Source organism: Grampus griseus, assembly GCF_964374135.1.
Source record: "Grampus griseus genome assembly, chromosome: 6".
Classification (NCBI taxonomy): domain Eukaryota; kingdom Metazoa; phylum Chordata; class Mammalia; order Artiodactyla; family Delphinidae; genus Grampus; species Grampus griseus.
This window is the reverse complement of record NC_139000.1, coordinates 114,503,466-114,526,122: the sequence shown is the minus strand read 5'-3', so window position 1 is coordinate 114,526,122 and position 22,657 is coordinate 114,503,466. Positions and strand designations below refer to the sequence as shown.

Below are 22,657 nucleotides of genomic sequence, written 5' to 3'. Positions count from 1 at the left end.
GATTAGATTAACAATGAAATGCAACAGCATGCTCACCAGAATGAACAGTTAAAAAGAATGGTAGTAATTTTTTTACTTCCAGGGATCAAGGCAAAAAGTTAACTCTTCGTGCTTTGCTGTTAGAAATTAGAAAGGCCCTAAGCTTTTTGCAAAGCAGTCTGGTAACATCTATTATTGTTTATAATTTGAAATGCAAAGTAATATTGACCTATTACTTCGACTACCTGGAATCTTCCTTACAGAAATAAAAGCCTACCAATTAACCGCAGAATTGATTGAGAAGGAGAAAATAATCATTCCTAGGGGAACAAGTGCTTGATTAAATTATGGTATATCCACACAATGTAGTATTTTGATGGCTTCTTTCATCCATTAATTCTACTCGGTTTTAACGTTAGTGAATGCTACGTGTCAAATTATTCTACATTCTGATGATACAATGGGGATCTCTCATTTATGGTTCTTTAGTGTGCAGAGAGAGAGAAAATAAACAAAAAATGTGTAGGTGAATATTATAGTAGACGGTGAGAGATGCTATGGAGGAAAAACAGGACTAGAAAAGAGATGGGGTGCCCAGTACTGGAGGGCCGGTGTCAGGAGAGGCTTCACCCAGGGGTAGGCGGGTCTCAGGAGCTGAGGGACTCGGCCACTCCCCATCTAGGGACTTGTCTTATCTTTCAACAGCTTCCTTTTGGAGATTTACTCCCTTTGGCCTCTGACCCCTTCAGGCTCTATAAATAATCCTCTACCTACTGTTTCACTGATTCTGCAAAGACATTCAACTCCCAAAGGGCTTCCTGTTAATTCGCCCACAATATTAAGACTGTCTCATTTTTTGTAAGAAAAAGCCAGAAAGGGAAATAATATTTAGGAATGTGTACAATTAACCAGGCATTGTACTGCGTGTCCTACAAGATCTCCTTTTATCCATTTCCAAATACAGGAGGGATTATTAGTCTTAACTAAGCTCAACAGATAAAGATGAGAGTGAGAAATAAAAATATCCAAGTGTGTGTACTGGGAGAACAGGTGTGGACATGAATCAAAAAAGTCAATACGGAAGGATCTGGAACAAAACTTTACATTACGCCAGACATGAATACAGGGGCAAACATATTTTATTATTTCTATTAAGTAAGATCAGGCATCTTACTTACTCTCAAGGCATCAAAAAATTAGCTTCTGTCAAAAATTTAAACGATAATTCTGGAGACAAGCCTGGAAGCACTCCTACGAGGTAGGGAAATACTGTGGTTTCTTTGAGGACTTCCTAAGAAGCATATAGATGTGTCCACCACACATTCACACACAATTATTATGTTTTTCTATGAAAGCTGAACGAAAAATAATGATTACATTCTTTTGAACACAAATACGATCCGTAAACACCAAGCGCTGGGATTACAGAAAATTCCTTGGTGACAAGAAAACAAATGGGGCATTTTAGGAAACACAGATTAGGGACGGCCGTGCCCTCTTATCAAGTGATTCTGTTAGAAACGGGTAGCTGAGGGTTGTGAGTGGGAGTTCACGGCCTCATGGCGATCAGCAGCGGGCACTGGGCCCTTCTATTGTCAGCGGGATGCTGCCCCTGGTCACTGTCCCACCTTCGCCCCTTGCATCTTAGAGTGAATGAGGCGGTCTTGGAAAGCTCCCCCCAGTTAAGCTCAGGTTTCAATATCTTTCTTTTACATGCATGAAAAATGTTATAGATATTTTTTATAAATGAAAAAATGTAAAGTGAAGAGTTCATAAAATTATTCACAGCAAGTGCACTATTTCAGGTTGCATTCCTATTTCTAAGAAATTAAAACACACTTTTATATAGATTATATAGACGAAAGAATCATGTAAGATTCAGTTGGCTCTTATTTCCTTCTTTCTTTTTTATTTATTAATTTATTTTTTTGTGGTACGCGGGCCTCTCACTGTTGTGGCCTCTCCCGTTGCGGAGCACAGGCTCCAGATGCGCAGGCTCAGCGGCCATGGCTCACGCGCCCAGCCGCTCCGCGGTATGTGGGATCTTCCCGGACCGGGGCACGAACCCGTGTCCCCTGCATCGGCAGGCGGACTCTCAACCACTGCGTCACCAGGGAAGCCCTTCCTTCTTTCTTTGATGAATCTGAATTGCAGCGTGGTAAACATCCTGTTTCTACTGACATACTTGGGTCAAATCAGAAATGACTAAGGTGGAGGAGGGCTAATCGTGTTGTTTAAAAATCTAAGCACTTCAAAATTATTACCTTTGCTCCCCGTGTTGTTCTACTCTTTAGCACTTCAGCCAAAATACTGGAAAATATTCCTACTCTTTCAATTCAACTGGAAGCTCAATGCTGTCTCTAATTCCTTTTCCAATCGGAGTTGTCACAAACGCTTTATTTCCTTGCAAAATACATGTCATGGCTGAGCTTGGAAGTAAAAACAATGTTCAGACTTCTGTTCAGCATCTAAGTAAACAGTAAACTTTCACCTAAGTGATTCACTGGACATAAAATCCCATATCAAAGACAACGACACACATCAAATTTAGAAGCCTTACTGCTTCTCTCCGGCCGCAGCGATGCTTTCGTCTTCTTGTTCTGGCCTCCACTCTCATGCAGGGCCTTGAACCAGTCCCGCAGTCTGCTGGCCATCTCCCTGAGCTCCAGGTCACTGCAGGCTGAAAACAAAGAGGAACGACACAAAGCCTGAAGAGTCACTGAGCATCACGTCAGAGCCACTTCTCAAATTATTCCAATACCTAAAAGGTAAGAACCACTAAAAGGGGAAAACAAATACAGTTGCTAATTGTGCTTTAGCCTTGAAGAACGAAATATGTGTTTGCAACATAACAAGATGTAATATAACAGTAACATTTCTTTAATAAAGAAATATGACTAGTGGAATTCTGCCTGCACTCTTCAGAGGCTCTGCCTGTTAACATCACATGGATCTAGTCATAATATTTACGTACTGAACACATCACGGGAAGATGCTGGTGGATCGTCTGGGGAAATAAGGGGCTGAAAAACCAAAATGAACACGTACACATTTATTATTGGTTCTACCTATTATAATAGCTTATGATTTATAAACCTGCATTAGTATGTGCAATATATGTAGGAATTATCAAATATAAATATGTGCTTTTTATTTGGTTTAATCTTAATCCTACATATTTTTTGACCACATAAAAGGAAGAGCTCTTATTTGACATTAGGAAAGATTGGAAAATATTTAAGAAAATGATATCATATTTCTGTTGCAAAAGGTGTTAGCAAACTCTGACATTTGGACTTAATTCCTCTTTTCAAAATATTGTTATTTACCAATAATTATGTTCTTAAAATTAGTCTATACAATAAGAATAGCAGAATATATTTTATAAATACGTATGCGTGTGCGTGAGACTAGTGCTAAAATATGGTACGTTAAATTCAGTAATTTGTTGCCAAAATATTTTGAAAATATAAGAAATACTTATTTATATTGTTACCGGAGACCTCATTCCTCTTCAAGTAACTAATGTGCAATTTCCTGAACCAAGTGCCCTTTAACAGACTCAGAGTGTTAAAAACAATAATTTACACAATGATATTAAAGTGTTACATTACACTTAATATATGCTATACACATGATATTACAATATGTATTATATATAATGTAACATGTACAACATAAAAAATATAGTACAGTGTACTGAAATATAATTTAAGAATAATCTAAGACCACTTCCTGGTATTAAATAAAACTGCAGGTTAATAGGCCCTCACGGTACCCAGTGAGGTGGAAGACCCGTATCAGCAAATCACTGTGACATTTCAGGACCCTGGAGGCATGAAACAAGACCCTAAAACAGCTGTGGAGGTAGAGCAACACCAAGTGCCGTGTGCAAAGAAAAAAGACGTGGAATGTCTTCAGACTTTTCAGGAGTAACATTGACAGGCAGAAAGACAACTGTTAAATTACTTCGCAGTTTATACTGGGAATCCTACATCCAGAAAAATCAGGTGGGAGAGTAAGCGAAAGATATTTGAAATATACAAGATCCCAAGATTAACCACCCACATCACCTTTCCCCAGGAGCCACTGGAAGATGTGATCCATCAGAGAGAGAACTGACGACTGGATGTGAGACACAGGAAATATGAGCCTTCGGCGAGAAGTTAGGCGGTTTCTGGGACGACGGGAAAGAGCGTCCCAGGACACGTGCTGTGGGTTTGAGCATCGCTGTTCGAGGGTTAGGGCTGCAGGATTTACAGCTATCATTTCATCCAGGGAAACAATGAGCTACGTGAAGGTGGAAGAAAACATTACCTTTACAGGTCATGTCCAGGCTGGCTGAGGCTGAGGGACGGAGAAAAAGAGTCCCTCTAATGTGACCGTGGACACTCCAGCCCGCAGCTCTGTGCCCAGAGACATCCAGGCGAGAGTCTGCTGACTCCACAAACTACTATGCAGAAGAAGACGAAAGCCTACCTGAAGAAAGGCATTCTTCCACATAAGCGCATATGCTCATTTACCTGACACGTATCTCTGGAGGGAAAAGACAAGGCTGGTGAGGCTAGTTCTCTCCAGCCGGGGGAAACCAGATGAGGGAAGGAAAGTGCTGTGAGACAGTCTTATGTTTACTGTTCATCTCTTTTTTCCTATTCAATTGTGTGCTTAAACCCCTATTAACATTCAAAAATAAACAGAAAGTTTTAAATTTCTTTCAAGAATTAATTACAATGCTTCCAACCCTTCACCCAGCATTTCTCTCTCTTAAAAATTATCTTGCAGGTGTACCACACATACACAAGCTTATTTAAATTGCACAACGTCATTTATTCAGCACTTCTCTAACAGCAGGGGCGTTAACAACACTGCTCATCAGCAGTGGCCTGGTGGGATAAGCCAGGGACATCCACCCCCAATGAAGCTCTGAGTCATTAATACGTTAAGAAGGTCATTATGTAGAGACTTGGAACAATACCTACACTACAGCTTCTGGTGAAAAAAGATGAACACGAAAGATGTTAGGTACACTTCCGTTTGTATAAAAAGGGAGGAAAATGTGTTTGTTCATGTATGCCTAAAATATCTCCGGAAACACACAGGAGAGATCGAGAGACTTTCACCTCTGCAAGGGGGATGGGGGAGAGGAGATCCAGGTTGGTGGAGACGTCTGTGTATGTACATTTATACTTTTATTTTATTTTTTCCCACCCATATGATAGTCCTTTATTTATATATTTATTTATTTAACTTTCATTTATAATTTTAAACATTACACCATGTTCATGCATTACCTACTTTAAACAAATAAACGTTCAAAAATGAATTTTAGTTCTCTTTCCTTTATCCACCTTATATTTTTCCCAAACCACACCCAGCAAAGAGCAAAGTTTCATCCAATAAAATACCTGCTGAAGAATGATAAAAAGTCTGTTGAAAAGATGGCATAAATTTTCTTTTATTGTGTTAGTTAATTTTAGTGATATAGTGCTTACCATGTATATCTAATGAAATGTTTGTAAACTTGTATGATTTTTATGAGGTTAAGTAATTTACATTTAAAAATAATACCATTAAAAAAAATTTCCTAAAATATGAGACATCACACAGCTTTACTGTGTGTCACACACACCTTAGCTTAAGTTTCAACAGAAGGTTATGTATGTCTTGTAATAGAACATTCCAGGAATTAAGAATCCTGTGGTAATAATAATGATATGATAACAACAGCTAACATTGCACACTTACTGCTAGTTCTTTACAGATATGAGCAAGTTTAATCCTTATAAACACTCTGAAGATTATACTACTGGGAGGACCTTCAAGATGGCGGAAGAGTAAGACGCAGAGATCACCTTCCTCCCCACAGATACATCAGAAATACACCTACACGTGGCACAACTCCTACAGAACACCTACTGAACGCTGGCAGAAGACCTCAGACCTCCCAAAAGGCAAGAAACTCCCCACGTAACAGGGTAGGGTAAAAGAAAAAAGAATAAACAGAGACAAAAGGATAGGGAAGGTACGTGCACCAGTGGGAGGGAGCTGTGAAGGAGGAAAGGTTTCCACACACTAGGAGCCCCTTCGCGGGCGGAGACTGCGGGTGGCGGAGGGGGAAAGCTTCGGACCCGCGGAAGAGAGCACAGCAACAGGGGTGCGGGGGGCAAAGCGGAGAGATTCCCGCACAGAGGATCGGTGGCGACCAGCACTCACCAGCCCGAGAGGCTTGTCTACTCCCCCGCCGGGGCGGGCGGGAGCTGGGAGCTGAGGCTCGGGCTTCGGTCGGAGCGCTGGGAGAGGACTGGGGCTGGCGGCGTGAACACTGCCTGCAGAGGTTAGTGCGTACACCACAGTCAGCCGGGAGGGAGTCCGGGGAAAAGTCTGGAGCTGCCGAAGAGGCAAGAGACTTTTTCTTCCCTCTTTGTTTCCTGGTGCGCGAGGAGAGGGGATTAAGAGCACCGCCTAAACGAGCTCCAGAGACGGGCGCGAGCCGCAGCTATCAGCGCAGACACCAGAGACGGGCATGAAACGTTAAGGCTGCTGCTGCTGCCACCAAGAAGCCTGTGTGCGAGCACAGGTCACTATCCACACCCCCCTTCCGGGTAGCCTGTGCAGCCCGCCACTGCCAGGGTCCCGGGATCCAGGAACAACTTACCCGGGAGAACGCACGGCGCGCCTCAGGCTCGTGCAACGTCACAGCGGCCTCTGCCGCCGCAGGCCCGCCCCGCACTCCGTGCCCCTACCTCCCCCCTGGCCTGAGTGAGCCAGAGACCCCGAATCAGCGGCTCCTTTAACCCCGTACTGTCTGAGCGAAGAAGAGACGCCCTCAGGCGACCTACACGCAGAGGCAGGGCCAAATCCAAAGCTGAACCCCGGGAGCTGTGCGAACAAAGAAGAGAAAGGGAAACTTCTCCCAGTAGCCTCAGGAGCAGCGGATTGAATCTCCACAATCAACTTGATGTACCCTGCATCTGTGGAATACCTGAAGAGACAATGAATCATCCCAAAATTGAGGAGGTGGACTTTGGGAGCAACTGGAGACTTGGGGTGTGCTGTATGCGACTGACCATTTTCTGATTTTTATGTTTATCGTAGTTTACTTTTCAGTGCTTGCTATCATTGGTGGATTTCTTTATTAGTTCAGTTGCTCTCTTCTTTTTTTTTAAAAAATAACTTTAAATATTATTTAAAAAATTTTTTAAAAGTTTTATTTTAATAACTTTCTTTCTTTTTTTTCCTCCCTTTTTTTCTGAGCCATGTGGCTGACACGGTCTTGGTGCTCCAGCCTGATGTCAGGCCTGAGCCTCTGAGCCAAGTTCAGGACACTGGACCACCAGAGACCTCCCGACCCTACATAATATCAATCGGCTAGAGCTTTCCCAGAGATCTCCGTCTCAACACTAAGACCCAGCTCCACTCAACGACCAGCAAGCTCCAGTGCTGGAAACCCCATGCCAAACAACTAGCAAGACAGGAACACTACCCCACCCATTAGCAGAGAGGCTGCCTAAAATCTTAATAAGTTCACAGACACCCCAAAACACACCACTGGACACAGTCCTGCCCACCAGAAAGACAAGATCCAGCCTCATCCACTAGAACAAAAGCACAAGTCCCATCCGCCAGGAAGCCTACACAACCCAGTGAACCAACCTTACCCACTGGGGACAGACACCGAAAACAATGGGAACTATGAACCCAGAGCGTGCGAAAAGGAGACCCCCAAACACAGTAAGTCAAGCAAAATGAGAAGACATAAAAACACAAAGCAGATGAAGGAGCAAGGTAAAAACCCACCAGACTTAACAAATGAAGAGGAAATAGGCAGTCTACCTGAAAAAGAATTCAGAGTAATGAGAGTAAAGATGATCCAAAATCTTGGAAACAGAATAGACAAAATGCAAGAAACATTTAACAAGGACCCAGAAGAACTAAAGAGCAAACAAAAATGATGAACAACAAAATAAATGAAATTAAAAATTCCCTAGAAGGAATCAATAGCAGAATAACAGAGGCAGAAGAACGGATAAGTGACCTGGAAGATAAAATAGTGGAAATAACAACTGCAGAGCAGAATAAAGAAAAAAGAATGAAAAGAATTGAGGACAGTCTCAGAAACCTCTGGGACAACATTAAATGCACCAACATTTGAATTATAGGGGTCCCAGAAGAAGAAGAAAAAAAAGAAAGGGACTGTGAAAATATTTGAAGAGATTATAGTTGAAAACTTCCCTAATATGGGAAAGGAAATAGTCAAGTCCAGGAAGTGCAGAGAATCCCATACAGGATAAATCCAAGGAGAAACATGTCATCTGCAAACAGTGACAGCTTTACTTCTTCTTCTTCATGATCAAGAAAAATATTAAAAGCAGCATGGGAAAAGCAACAAATAACACAACAGGGAATCCCCATAAGGTTAACAGCTGATCTTCCAGCAAAAACTCTGCAAGCCAGAAGGGAGTGGCAGGACATATTTAAAGTGATGAATGGGAAAAATCTACAACCAAGATTAATCTACCCAGCAAGAATCTCTTTCAGATTTGATGGACAAATTAAAACCTTTACAGACAAGCAAAAGCTAAGAGAATTCAGCACCACCAAACCAGCTTCGCAAAAAATGCGAAAGGAACTTCTCTTGGCAGGAAACACAAGAGAAGGAGAAGATCTACAATAACAAACCCAAAACAGTTAAGAAAATGGTAATATGAATGTACATATCAATAGTTACCGTAAATGTAAATGGATTAAATGCTCCAACCAAAAGAAACAGACTGGCTGAATAGATACAAAAACAAGAGACACATTTCAGACCTAGAGACAAACATAGACTGAAATACAGGGGATGGAAAAAGATACTCCATACAAATGGAAATCAAAAGAGAGCTGGAGTAGCAATTCTCATATCAGACAAAATATACTTTAACATGAAGACTATTAGAGGAGATAAAGAAGGACACTACATAATGATCAAGGGATCAATATAAGAAGAAGATATAACATTGTAAATATTTACGCACCCAACATAGGAGCACCTCAATACATAAGGCAAATGCTAACAACCATAAAAGGGGAAATTGACAGTAACATAATCACAGTAGGGGACTTTAACACCCCACTTTCACCAAAGGACAGATCATCCAAAATGGAAACAAATGAGGAAACACAGGCTTTAAATGACACATTGAACAAGATGGACTTAATTGATATTTATAGGACCTTCCATCCAAAAACAACAGAATACACTATTTTCTCAAGTGCTCATGGAACATTCTCCAGGATAGATCATATCTTGGGTCACAAATCAAGCCTTGGTAAATGTAAGAAAATAGAAATCGTATCAAGTATCTTTTCTGACCACAACGCGATGAGACTAGATATCAATGACAGGAAAAAAACTGTAAACAATACAAGCACATGGAGGCTAAACAATACACTACCTAATAACGAAGTGATCACTGAAGAAATAAAAGAGGAAATCAAAAAATACCTAGGAACAAATGATAATGAAAACACAACGGCTCAAAACCTATGGGATGCAGCAAAAGCAATTCTAAGAGGGAAGTTTATAGCAATACAATCCTACCTCAAGAAATAAGAAACATCTCAAATAAACAACCTAATCTTACACCTAAAGCAATTAGAACAAAAAAACCCTATAGTTAGCAGAAGGAAAGAAATCATAAAGATCAGATGAGAAATAAATGATAAAGAAATGAAGGAAACAATAGCAAAGATCAGTAAAACTAAAAGCTGGTTCTTTAAGAAGATAAACAAAATTGAAAAACCTTTAGCCAGACTCATCGACAAAAAAAGGGAGAAGACTCAAATCAACAGAATTAGAAATGAAAAAGAAGTAACAACTGGCAGTGCAGAAATACAAAGGATCACGAGAGATTACTACAAGCAACTATGCCAATACAATGGACAACCTGGAAGAAATGGACAAATTCGTAAAAAAGCACAAAGTTCCAAGACTGAACAAGGAAGAAATAGAAAATACAGACAGACCAATCACAAGCACTGAAATTGAGACTGTGATTAAAAATCTTCCAACACAAGCCCAGGACCAGATGGCTTCACATGCGAATTCTACCAAACATTTAGAGAAGAGCTAACACCTATCCTTCTCAAACTCTTCGAAAATATAGGAGACAGAGGAACACTCCCAAACCCATTCTATGAGGACACAATCACCCTCATACCAAAACCATACAAAGATGTCACAAAAAAAAGAAATCACAGGCCAATATCACTGATGAACACAGATGCAAAATTCCTCAACAAAATATTAGCAAACAGAATCCAGCAGCACATTAAAAGGATAATAGACCCTGATCAAGTGGGGTTTATCCCAGGAATGCAAGGATTCTTCAATATATGCAAATCAATCAATGTGATACACCATATTAACAAACTGAAGGATAAAAATCGTATGATCATCTCAATAGATGCAGAAAAAGCTTTCGACACCCATTTATGATAAAAACTCTCCAGAAAGTAGGCATAGAGGGAACTTACCTCAACATAATAAAGGCCATATATGACAAACCCACAATCAACATTGTTCTCAATGGTGAAAAGCTGAAACCATTTCCACTAAGATCCAGAACACGACAAAGTTGCCCATTCTCACCATTATTATTCAACATAGTTTTGGAAGTTTTAGCCACAGCTATCAGAGAAGAAAAAGAAATAAAAGGAATCCAAATCGGAAAAGAAGAAGTAAAGCTGTCACTGTTTGCAGATGACATGACACTACACATAGAGAATTCTAAAGATTCTACCAGAAAACTACTAGAGCTAATCAATGTATATGGTAAAGTAGCAGGATACAAAATTAATGCAGAGAATTCTCTTGCATTTCTATACACTAATGGTGAAAAAATATGAGAAATTAAGGAAACACTCCCATTTACCACTGCAACAAAAAGAATAAGATACCTAGGAATAAACCTACCTGAGGAGACAAAAGACCTGTGTGCTATAAGAAAACTATAAGACACTGATGAAAGAAATTAAAGAGGATACAAACAGATGGAGAGATATACCATGTTCTTGGATTGGAAGAATCAGCATTGTGAAAACGATTACACTACCCAAAGCAATCTACAGATTCAATGCAATCCCTATCAAACTACCAATGGCATTTTTCACAGAACTGAACAAAAAATTTCACAATTTGTATGGAAACACAAAAGACCCCGAGTAGTCAAAGCAATCTTGAGAAAGAAAAAGGGAGCTGGAGGAATCGGGCTCCCGGACTTCAGACTCTACTAAAAGCTACAGTAATCAAGACAGTATGGTACTGGCACAAAAACAGAAACATAGATCAATGGAACAGGATAGAAAACCCAGAGATAAACCCATGCACATATGGTCACCTTATCTTTGATAAAGGAGGCATGAATATACAATGGAGAAAAGACAGTCTCTTCAATAAGTGGTGAGGGGAAAACTGGACAGCCATGTGTAAAAGAATGAAATTAGAACACTCCCTAAAACCATACACAAGAATAAAGTCAAAATGGTTTAAACACCTAAATGTAAGGCCGGACACTATAAAACTCTTAGAGGAAAACATAGGCAGAACACTCTATGACATACATCACAGCAAGATCCTTTTTGACCCACCCCCTAGAGTAATGGAAATAAAAAGAAAAATAAACAAATGGGACCTAACTAAACTTAAAAGCTTTTGCACAGCAAAAGAAACCATAAACAAGATGAAAAGACAATCCTCAGAATGGGAGAAAATATTTGCAAACGAAGCAACTGACAGAGGATTAATCTCCAAAATATACAAGCAGCTCATGCAGCTTAATATAAAAAAAAACAAACAACCCAATCCAAAAATGGGCAGAAGACCTAAATACATATTTCTCCAAGGAAGATATACCGATTGCTAACAAACACATGAAAGGATGCTCAACATCACTGATCATTAGAGAAATGCAAATCAAAACTACAATGAGCTATCACCTCACACCGGTCAGAATGGCCAACATCAAAAAATCTACAAACTATAAATGCTACAGACGGTGAGGAGAGAAGGGAACCCTCCTGCACTGTTGGTGGGAATGTAAATTGATACAGTTACTATGGAGAACAGTATGAAGGTTCCTTAAAAAACTAAAAATAGAACTACCATATGACCCAGCAATCCCACTACTGGGCATATACCCTGAGAAAAACATAATTCAAAAAGAGTCATGTACCAAAATGTTCATTGCAGCTCTATTTACAATAGCCAGGACATGGAAGCAACCTAAGTGTCCATTGACAGATGAATGGATAAAGAAGATGTGGCACAAATATACAATGGAATATTTCTCAGCCATAAAAAGAAACGAAAGTGAGTTATTTGTAGTCAGGTCGATGGACATAGAGTCTGTCTTGGAGTGAAGTAAGTCAGAAAGAGAAAAACAAATACCGTATGCTAACACATATATGCAGAATGTAAAAAAAAAAAAAAAAGGTTCTGAAGAACCTAGGGGCAGGACAGGATTAAAGACGTAGATGTAGAGAATGGACTTAAGGACACAGGGAGGGGGAAGGGTAAGCTGGGACGAAGTGAGAGAGTGGCATGGACATATATACACTACCAAACGTAAAATAGATAGCTAGTGGGAAGCAGCCGCATAGCACAGGGAGATCAGCTCGGGGCTTTGTGACCACCTAGAAGGGTAGGATAGGGAGGGTGGGAGGGTGATGCAAGAGGGAGGGGATATAGGGATATATATATATGTATAGCTGATTCACTTTGTTATACAGCAGAAACTAACACAGCATTGTAAAGCAATTATACTCCAATAAAGATGTTAAAAAAAACCCAGTATTTGGTATGAAGCACCAATTGGAAAATTTTGGCAATTATGAATATTTCATGTAGGTTTTTGTGTGCATATGTTTTTATTTCTCCTAGTGAAGTCATTAGAATTGGAATTACAGGATCTTGGGGTATGTTAGTTTCATAATAAAAGTTTTTTTTCAAAGTTAAAAAAAAAGATTATAGTACTACTGCTTCCACGTAAGTGTCAGAAAATTGAGGCACTGAGAGCTTTAGAATTGTCTGAGCTCAGAGAAGTGGGAGGACAAGTTCTGAACCCAAAAGGATAGACGTCAGAGCCCAGGTTCTTAATCCTGACGGGAAAACCCCCTCCGTAGTCTCAATAATAATAATCACCACCAGTGCCGCAGCCACGGCAGCAAAGCCGTACTTAGAATAGCCAAGTCAAAGCTTCACTCCAAGGCCATGAATTTCCGCTCTGGGAAGTGAGGACTGTAGTCCTCATTACTGATGCGTGGTGGTCGCCACGCAGAGCTGGGTGATGTTAGCAAAACACACTTTTAGAAGAAAATAACACGAAACCTATGTAAATATATCTTCTTGACTCAGAAGGAATCACTTGTCTTCCAGTCCAATTTTTATGCCAGTTAATAACAGATCCCAGAGATGTGATGAACACCAAACGGAGGAGAGTTTATGCTGCTACAGACCTCACAGCAGTTCACAAAGGCCACGATGAGGTCACAGAAGACGTGCCTTGGGGCTTCCCTAGCGGCCCAGTGTTTGAGAGTCTGCCTGCCAATGCAGGGGACACGGGTTCGTGCCCCGGTCACGGAAGATCGCACATGCCGCGGAGTGGCTGGGCCCGTGAGGCATGGCCGCTGAGCCTGCGCGTCTGTAGCCTGTGCTCCGCAACGGGAGAGGCCACAACAGTGAGAGGCCCGTGTACCGCAAAACAAACAAAAAACAAACAAACAGAAGATGTGCCTTCCCCTAATCGTTTAAGAGAAGCCACAGTATTGCCATCACTTTTTATGAGTCCAGCTGCCCTTGCCGTATACACAAAAAAGGACATGCCCAGCTCATGCAAGCTTGAAATATATTACTTATAGGACGACAGTCACAATTCCCTGGCTACCAAATCCTTTGCTACAGACACGCTCTGATAGGAACATGAGCAGTCAGACCCCACCCACGTGAGGGTGTGACGGCCACCAGCACTTCAGCAGTGTTCTTTTCCAGAAAAAGTCAATGATGTCTCTTCCTGATGTTTTCCAAAAGTTCTACTATATTGATTTTTTTCTAGATATAGAATCTTGCATTTATACAGCATGAAATGCTTTGAATGAGGTTTCACATTTGATTTTCATGTCAAGCCTGGAAGATTAGGTTAAGGATTATTATCGTTTTTTCTTTTTACAGCTGTGGAAACTGGGACACAGAAGTTAAATGCTGCCCTAAATTTTATAGCCAGTAGTGACTAGAGCAGGCTTGGTGCTCACTGATTTAATTGTATTTGTAGTCAGCAGTGAATAACAGAACAATAAATCATAATCAATGTGAACAAAAGAAAAGCCGGGTTTCAATGCAAGGTTCTTCAATTGTGTCCAGTTATAAACTAGGGCCTGATATTACACAAAGCAAAGCAGTGAACGGGGAAGAGGTCTTAGAGGTTTAAAAAGTTACATATTGTATTTACAGTTGTGGACACACAGAAAGGTCTTTGACAAGAGAAGAAAACATGTAGAAGGATGGATGGGATTATTGTAGAAGGGAAAATAACAGCAAGAGAGAGAAGTTACAGAGGAAGAACAAAAAAGAGATGCTAGGAGACATGGGGCGAATCCGTCTAGAAGTCCAATATCTGACTTACACAGTTATTGAGAAGAATTTGAAGTGGATAAATTACTTTAAAAATACAGAAAATAATTCCTATAACTGCAGAAGGAGAGAAGTTTTCAGAGAGAGGGACCCCCTGAGTTCTTAGCTGAATGAATTAAACATACACATATACACACTCACACAAAGACATCTTTGAAAAGAGAATATGAAATATAAAACGATTACAAGAGCTTTCAGGAAGAAAACAAAACTGAACAAATAAACAAACAAAAACAAACAAATGGTTATACCAAAGGCAAAGGATCAGCTTGGTATCTCAATAATCATTAGCAATAATGGATTACGGACAATTACGAAGCAAGCCTTCAACATTCTAAAGAAAACTGATTTGAATCTCGTATCCCACATCCATTCAATTATCAATCACTAGGGCAGAATAAAGGCAGTTGAGCTGAGCAAGGACTCAGAGATTTTTGCATTCCACACCACCAGAAGAATGGGCTGAAGCAAAATGAGAGAGGAAATTAAGAAAAACAAAGGCAAGAAATTCACAGAAGAAAAACGGAGAACGACATACTCAAACGTGTTGTGCAGCAGACCTGGGGGACGGCTCAGGGGGGAACAGACCCAGGTGGTGCGGAGAGGGATGTGACAGAGCTTGTGAAAACTCATCACAGTCAGTCGTGATAAAGGCAGCTGGGGCGGAAATGGTAGAGTGCACTTCAAATGGATGCTGGGGATACTCTCCACTGAGACTGAAGAAAATGCACTTGTACAGACGAAATTCCAGCATAAATTCTCACTCCGCAGTGAACAATATTTACATTATCACTGTAGGGTCAAAGTTCTTGATAGCAAAGTGACTCATAAAGAATTCACAGAAGACCTGCTGGTGGTTATAGTATAGTATAATCTAAGTGTCGTCACTCTTGGGAATGAGTGGTCCCACTATGCCACTGGACATGGGGAGATAGAGGTGAAGACATGTAGAGTGAGCAGCCGAGGTTCCCATTTTACCAAATGAGCAGGCAAGAGCCATCTGTGGACCTGAAAGCAGATGGTTACGTGTTCTGGGTTTTTTTTTTCCTACTGCTATTGCTTTTTGAAATTGAAATAACTGGAAAACTAAGAATAGCCATATCTTTATATTGAACAGTGGGAGGGAAGTGAAATTTATTCTCATTTATCAAAGCAAAAAATCTAAAGGTAATGTTTGAAGTTGATAAATAGGCATTTCACCAATAGCTAATCACCAGATGGGGAAAACCATCAGGGCTTAAAAATGACCAGCTCTGTGACTGGGGCTGGGATGAGAAGTGTGGCAGGGGTCCCCTGGGGGTTTTCTTATAATCCCTTCCAAGCCTTTCACTTCTCAGCCACACTTGAAAGTCAGTAGCAGAGGGTCACTCCCCTCTCAGCACCATGTCTCCCCTTTATGCAAACCCTGGGGGGGGGACTGTATGCTCAGTGAGGGGCGGGAGCTGAGGGGGGGCAGTTTGCATTACAACACGGAGGGACCGGGTTCCTTTACACACCTATGAGCTCAGAGCATTCGTCACCTCACTTCAAATCATAGTTGTCCGGTGGCAAATCTGGTACTGCTAATTCAGAACAATGTCTATTCTGCTAAACCAGCCTCTTTTTCCCACCATTAAACAAAATAATATTATTAAGATGTCACTGGCAGGGCTGACACAAAGACCTGGGAACCCACAACTGTATGGGTCTACATGGGTAGGATCACCCAGAGTGAGGACGGATGGAGAGATCTGGGGACATTCAGTGCCTTTAGATGCCCAAGGCATTTTCTTTTGGAGGCCCCTACCTGTAGCGTACATTAAAAATAATATATTAGGTATAAAACCTTTGAAAATATTTTTTAAAATTTTGCAAGTTAATTTAATTTAATTAACTCATTCATTTTAAAATTGGCAATGATTTATCTGAAAGTCTTGGGCAAATCAGGAATTCTTCCCAAATCAGAAACTTTAAACATTCCTGAAGTCTAATTAAATTTCATAAACACAAAATTTAAAAACTAGAGAAATGCAAATCAAAATTACAACGAGGTACCATCTGACACTGGTCAGAATGGCCATCATTAAAAAGTCTACAAACAAGAAATGTGGAAGACGGTGTGGAGAAAAGGGAACCCTCCTGCACTGTTGGTGATATATCCAGAGAAAACTATAATTCGAAAAGATACATGCATCCCTATGTTCACAGTAGCACTATTTACATAGAAGCAACCCAAATATCCATCAACAGATGAATGGATAAAGATGTGGTACATATATACAATGGAATATTACTCAGCCATAAAAAATAATGAAATTATGCCATTTGCAGCAACATGGATGGACCCAGAGACTGTCATACAGAGTGAAGTAAGTCAGACAGAGAAGGACAAATATTAAATATTGTATGATACCACTTATATACAGAATCTAAAAAAATGATACAGATGAACTTACTTACAAAACAGAAATAGGGTCACAGACTTAGATAATAAACTTATGGTTACCAAATGGGAAAGGGGGGGGATAAATTAGGAGTTTGGGATTAACATATACACACTATGTGTAAAATAGATAACGAACAAAGACCTACTGTATAGCACAGAGGACTGTACTCAATATTCTGTAATAATCTAAATGGAAAAGAATTTGAAAAAGAATAGATATATGTATACATATAACTGAATCACTTTACTGTACACTCGAAACTAACACAACATTGCAAATCAACTATAATTCAAAATAAAATAAAAATTTTTAAAAAAAGAAAAAAAAAACTACATGGAGGTATCAATTCACACCAGTCAGAATGGCCATCATCAAAAAGCATACAAACAAAAAATGCTGGAGAGGGTGTGGAGAAAAGGGAACCTTCCTGCACTGTTGTGGGAATGTAAATTGATGCAGCCACTATGGAGAACAGCATGGAGGTTCCTTAAAAAACTAACAATAGAAATACTATAGGATCCAGTAATGTCACTCCTGGGCATATACCAGGATGAAAATATAATTCAAAAAGACACATGCACCCCAATCTTCATAGCAGCACTATTTACAATAGCCAAGACATGGAAGCAACCTAAATGTCCATCAACAGATGAATGGATAAAGATGTGGTACATATATACAATGGAATATTACTCAGCCATAAAAAAGAATGAAATAATGCCATTTGCAGTAACATGAGTGGACCTAGAGATCATCATACTAAGTGAAGTAAGTCAGAAAGAGAAGGAGAAATATTGTGTGATATCACTTATGTGTGGAATCTTAAAAAATGGTACAAATGAACTTATTTACAAAACAAAAATAGACTCACAGACACTGAAAACAAACTTAGGGTTACCAAAGGGGAAAGGGGGGGAGGGATAAATTGGGAATTTGCGTTTAACACCACTGTATATAAAATAAACAATAAGGACACACTGTATAGCACAGGGAACTATATTCATTATGTTACAATAACCTGTCATTGAAAAGAATCAGAAAAAGAATATATATATATATATGTATATGTGTGTATATATATATATATACACACATAGCTGAATCACTTTTGATGTACACCTGAAACAGTGTAAGTTAACTATACTTAAATTAAAAAAAAAAAAAAGTCCAGTTAACAGTTCCTGCAGGCTTTGTGGTGGACAGACAAAAGTGTCTGGGGTCGACCCCATTACGTGTTACAGGAGCCATGTCTCTGTGGCTCTAAGTACAAAATCAGACAAGTTGGCCTCCAGACACTCTTGACCCTCACCCCACCCCAGACACAGACGCGCACACACACACACACACCTTAGAGAAGACTTCTCACCAAGATTACATCAGTCTGAGTGTGCTGTGCCTTAAAGTCATACTAAAACTTTTACATGATAAACTATGGAACTAAAATCATGAGTCTTCAGCACTGCTATAAATCATACAGTTTTATTAAAACATGAGCTACAATTTTTATAGCAGTTGAAGAATACTGATGCTCACAAGAGTATCTGAAACTTTCTGATTCATGGATAATTTTTAAAATTAATTTTTATTGGAGTATAGTTGCTTTACAATGCTGTGTTAGTTTCTACAGTACAGCAAAGTGAATCAACTATACGTATACATATATCCCGTTTTTGGATTTCCTTCCCATTCAGGTCACCACAGAGCATTGAGTAGAGTTCCCTGTACTATACAGTAGGTTCTCATTAGTTATCCATTTTATACATAGTATCAATAGTGTATATGTGTCAATCCCAATTTCCCAATTCATCCCCCTTTTCCCCCTTGGTATCCATACTTTTGTCCTCTACATCTGTGTCTCTATTCCTGATTCACAAATAAGATCATCTACACCATGTGTCTAGATTCCACATATATACATTAATATACAATATTTGTTTTTCTCTTTCTGATTTCCTTCACTCTGTATGACAGTCTCAAGGTCCATCCACATCTCTACAAATGTCCCAATTCTGTTCCTTTTTATGGCTGAGTAGTATTCCATCGTATATATTTACCGCATCTTCTTTATCCATTCATCAGTTGATGGACATTTAGGTTGCTTTCATGTCCTGACTATTGGAAAGAGTGCTGCAATGAACACTGTGGTACATGTCTCTTTTTGAATTACGGTTTCCTCTTGGTACATGTCCAGTAGCGGGACTGCTGGGTCATATGGTGGTTCCATATTTAGTTTTTAAGGAACCTCCATACTCTCCTCCATAGTAGCTGTATCAATTTACATTCCCAGCAATAGTGTAGGAGGGTTCACTTTTCTCCACACCCTCTCCAGCATTTATTGTTTGCAGGTTTTCTGATGATGGCCATTCGGACCGATGTGATACCTCAATGTAGTTTTGATTTGCATTTCTCTAATGATTAGTGACGTTGAGCATTCTTTCATGTGTTTGTTGGCAATCTGTATATATTCTTTGGAGAAATATCTATTTAGGTCTTCTGCCCATTTTTGGATTGAGTTGTTTGTTTTTTTGTTATTGAGCTGCATGAGCTGCTCGTAAATCATGGAGATTAATCCTTTGTCAGTTGCTTCATTGGCAAATATTTTCTCCCATTCTGAGGGATGTCTTTTCATCTTGTTTATGGTTTCCTTTGCTGTGCAAAAGCTTTTAAGTTTCATTAGGTCCCATTTGTTTATTTTTGTTTTTATTTCCATTACTCTAGGAGGTGAATCAAAAAAGATCTTGCTGTAATTTATGTCAAAGGGTGTTCTTCCTATGTTTTCCTCCAACAGTTTTATAGTGTCCAGTTTTACATTTAGGTCTCTAATCCTTTTTTTTTTTTTTTTTGCAGTATGCAGGCCTCTGCTGTGGCCTCTCCCGTTGCGGAGCACAGGCTCTGGACGCGCAGGCTCAGCGGCCATGCCTCACGGGCCCAGCCGCTCCGCGGCACGTGGGATCCTCCTGGACCGTGGCACGAACCCGTGACCCCTGCATCGGCAGGCGGACTCTCAACCACTGCGCCACCAGGGAAGCCCTCTAATCCATTTTGAGTTGATTTTTGTGTATGGATTTAGGGCGTGTTCTAATTTCATTCTTCTACATGTAGCTATCCAGTTTTCCCAGCACCACTTACTGAAGAGACTGTCTTTTCTCCATTGTATATTCTTGCCTCCTTTGTCATAAATTAGTTGACCATTGGTGCGTGCGTACCTCTTGGCTTTCTATCCTGTTCCACTGATTTATATTTCCGTTTTTGTGCCAGTACCATACTGTCTTGGTTACTGCAGCTTTGTAGTATAGTCTGAAGTCAGGGTGCCTGATTCCTCCACCTCCGTTTTTCTTTCTCATGATTGCTTTGGCTATTTGGGGTCTTTTGTGTTTCCATATAAATTAAAAATTTTTTTGTTCTAGTTCTATGAAAATGTCATTGGTAGTCTGAGAGGGATTGCATTGAATCTGTAGATTGCTTTGGGTACTATGGTCATTTTCACAATATTGATTCTTCCAGTCCAAGAACATGGTATATCTCTCCATCTGTGTCATCTTTCATTTGTTTCATCAGCATCTTATAGTTTTCTGAGTACAGGTCTTTTGCCTCCTTAGGTAGGTTTATTCCTAGATATTTTATTCTTTTTGCTGCAGTGGTAAATGGGAGTGTTCACTTGACAGATAATGTGCTTTTTGAGGACCAGCCCGAGGGTGGAGGGTTTTATTCTGAGGCATTTTGTTCAGACACGAGATGGCCCATGTTCAGTGGATGAGCCTCCGGGGGTGTGTGGGCAGCGGTGACACACGATTCATCACCTGCCGACAGGCAGTGGCTTTGGGGATTTTAAAAAGGTCTCTCTGAAAAGCAGGGATGACTGGAGGGGATCAAGCAACACAGCCACATTCCAGACAGACGTCTTAGAGCTGACAAACTCTTGGGATATTTAATGTTCCATAAAACACAGTCAAATCCATGTCTGTCCTCAGGCTGGAAGGAGAATGAAGGTCAGGTTGTGTCAACACTTTTTAAACTAAATTATCTGAATCAACATATTTGAGCCTTCAAATGTCTGCTGATCTTTCCTACTAATGAAACATGACACTAAAACTTATCTGTGACATTTAATAATAATGCAATCAAAAAGGCTATTAGAATTCCATGCCTGGAGTTATTACTAATCTGTATTTCTGGAAAGAGCAATGAGATACATTTATCTAATTCATCTGAATATACAGATGGCCTTGTTTCTACCCTTGTATTAAATGCAGACTAGATGTAGAGTTAACAAGAGGAAAAACTCTTGACAGCTGCCCCATCCCTGTGAGGAAACCACAGTCCAGGAAGCCCCCAGTCCAGGAAGAGGCTTCAGCAGCAGCTTCTAGGCACGAAGGTCCTTACTTAAATAGCTCTCTCCGGGGTGGGTCGAGGGCTTCATCACATGGGATCCTGGTGGGTCTGAGGGTCCCCGCTGGACTCCAGGATCCAGCACAAATTCCTGGTACGTGGACTAGTTTGCCGGAGCTGCCATAACTAAGTCTACACACTGGGCGGCTTAAGCAGCAGAAACTGATTTTCTCACAGAGCTGGATGCTGGAAGTCCAAGGCCAAGGGGTCCACAGGCTATGTTCCACCTGTGCTCCTGTGGCGTCTCCTTGGCATGAGGTTGGCTACCTTCTCGCCATGTCCTCACACGTCTGTGCCTCAGTCTGTGCTCTGTCCTAATCTCCTCTGTGACAAGGACATTGGTCATTATTGGACCAGGGCCCACCCATCGGACCTGGTGTTACCTGATCTGCCTCCAGAGGGTCCATCTCCAAATGCACTCACGTCTGACACCTGGGGGGTCAGGGCTTCTACGCGTGCCCCCAGACCCTGACAGGAGGGGAGCCCTGCGCTGGTGGGACATTATCACGGTGTCACAGGATGGAATACGAAAATCCAAAACTCTCATCGTATGCAGGTTAAAAGGTTCTCCTCGAAGTATGTTTTCAGGTATATTTTAAATCTTTATATATTTCTGCATTTCAAACATTAAATATCCTTGACCATCATCACTCATAACTGTGTACTGAGGAAAGTGATGAAAAAAGAACATACATTTCTCTTTTGTTCCTAAGTCGTTTTATAATCACTAAAACACACTAAGTAAACAGTAAATTCCATCACAGCACACACGCTTCACAGATCACAGCTCTGGGAAGTATTACATTTTGTTTCATGAAGATGGGTTCCACAGTCACAAGTTTAATAAACACAGAGTTGAAAAAATTTTAAACAGATTTATTTTATGCATAATTTATCAAGAATATTAATATGCTTTCAACAAATATGCATCTCTAAGAGTGATAATATATATAGCATTACGAAAACGATTTTTGTTATCACAGAACCATATTTTCCCTGGACAGTAATATTCTATGCACTTAAATATATTACACTTCATAAAAGGGAAAAAGTACTACACCTGTCATATATTTTCATGAATGCCTAATCTTTTGCACAACACAATTACATTGATAATAAACAGGACTTGAAAAATTATTGGTCGGATGGATGGATGGATGGATGGATGGATGGATAAATCAATGGATACTATAAT

General features: G+C 40.2%; 1 protein-coding gene across 4 annotated transcripts in view; it reads right to left on the bottom strand.

Moving 5' to 3' along the window:
• SPOCK3 (SPARC (osteonectin), cwcv and kazal like domains proteoglycan 3) overlaps window positions 1-22,657 on the bottom strand; it is a gene marked incomplete at both ends in the record, with an annotated part of 431,148 nt that overhangs the window by 40,687 nt on the left and 367,804 nt on the right. For 3 of the 4 annotated variants that reach the window (XM_082656104.1, XM_082656106.1, XM_082656107.1), the window contains one exon: window positions 2,540-2,659. The exons of the other annotated variant lie outside the window; for it this stretch is intronic. In XM_082656104.1, the coding sequence (XP_082512230.1) occupies window positions 2,540-2,659 (120 nt within the window). The remainder of the gene's footprint in view (window positions 1-2,539; window positions 2,660-22,657) is intronic. 4 annotated transcript variants of the gene reach the window in all.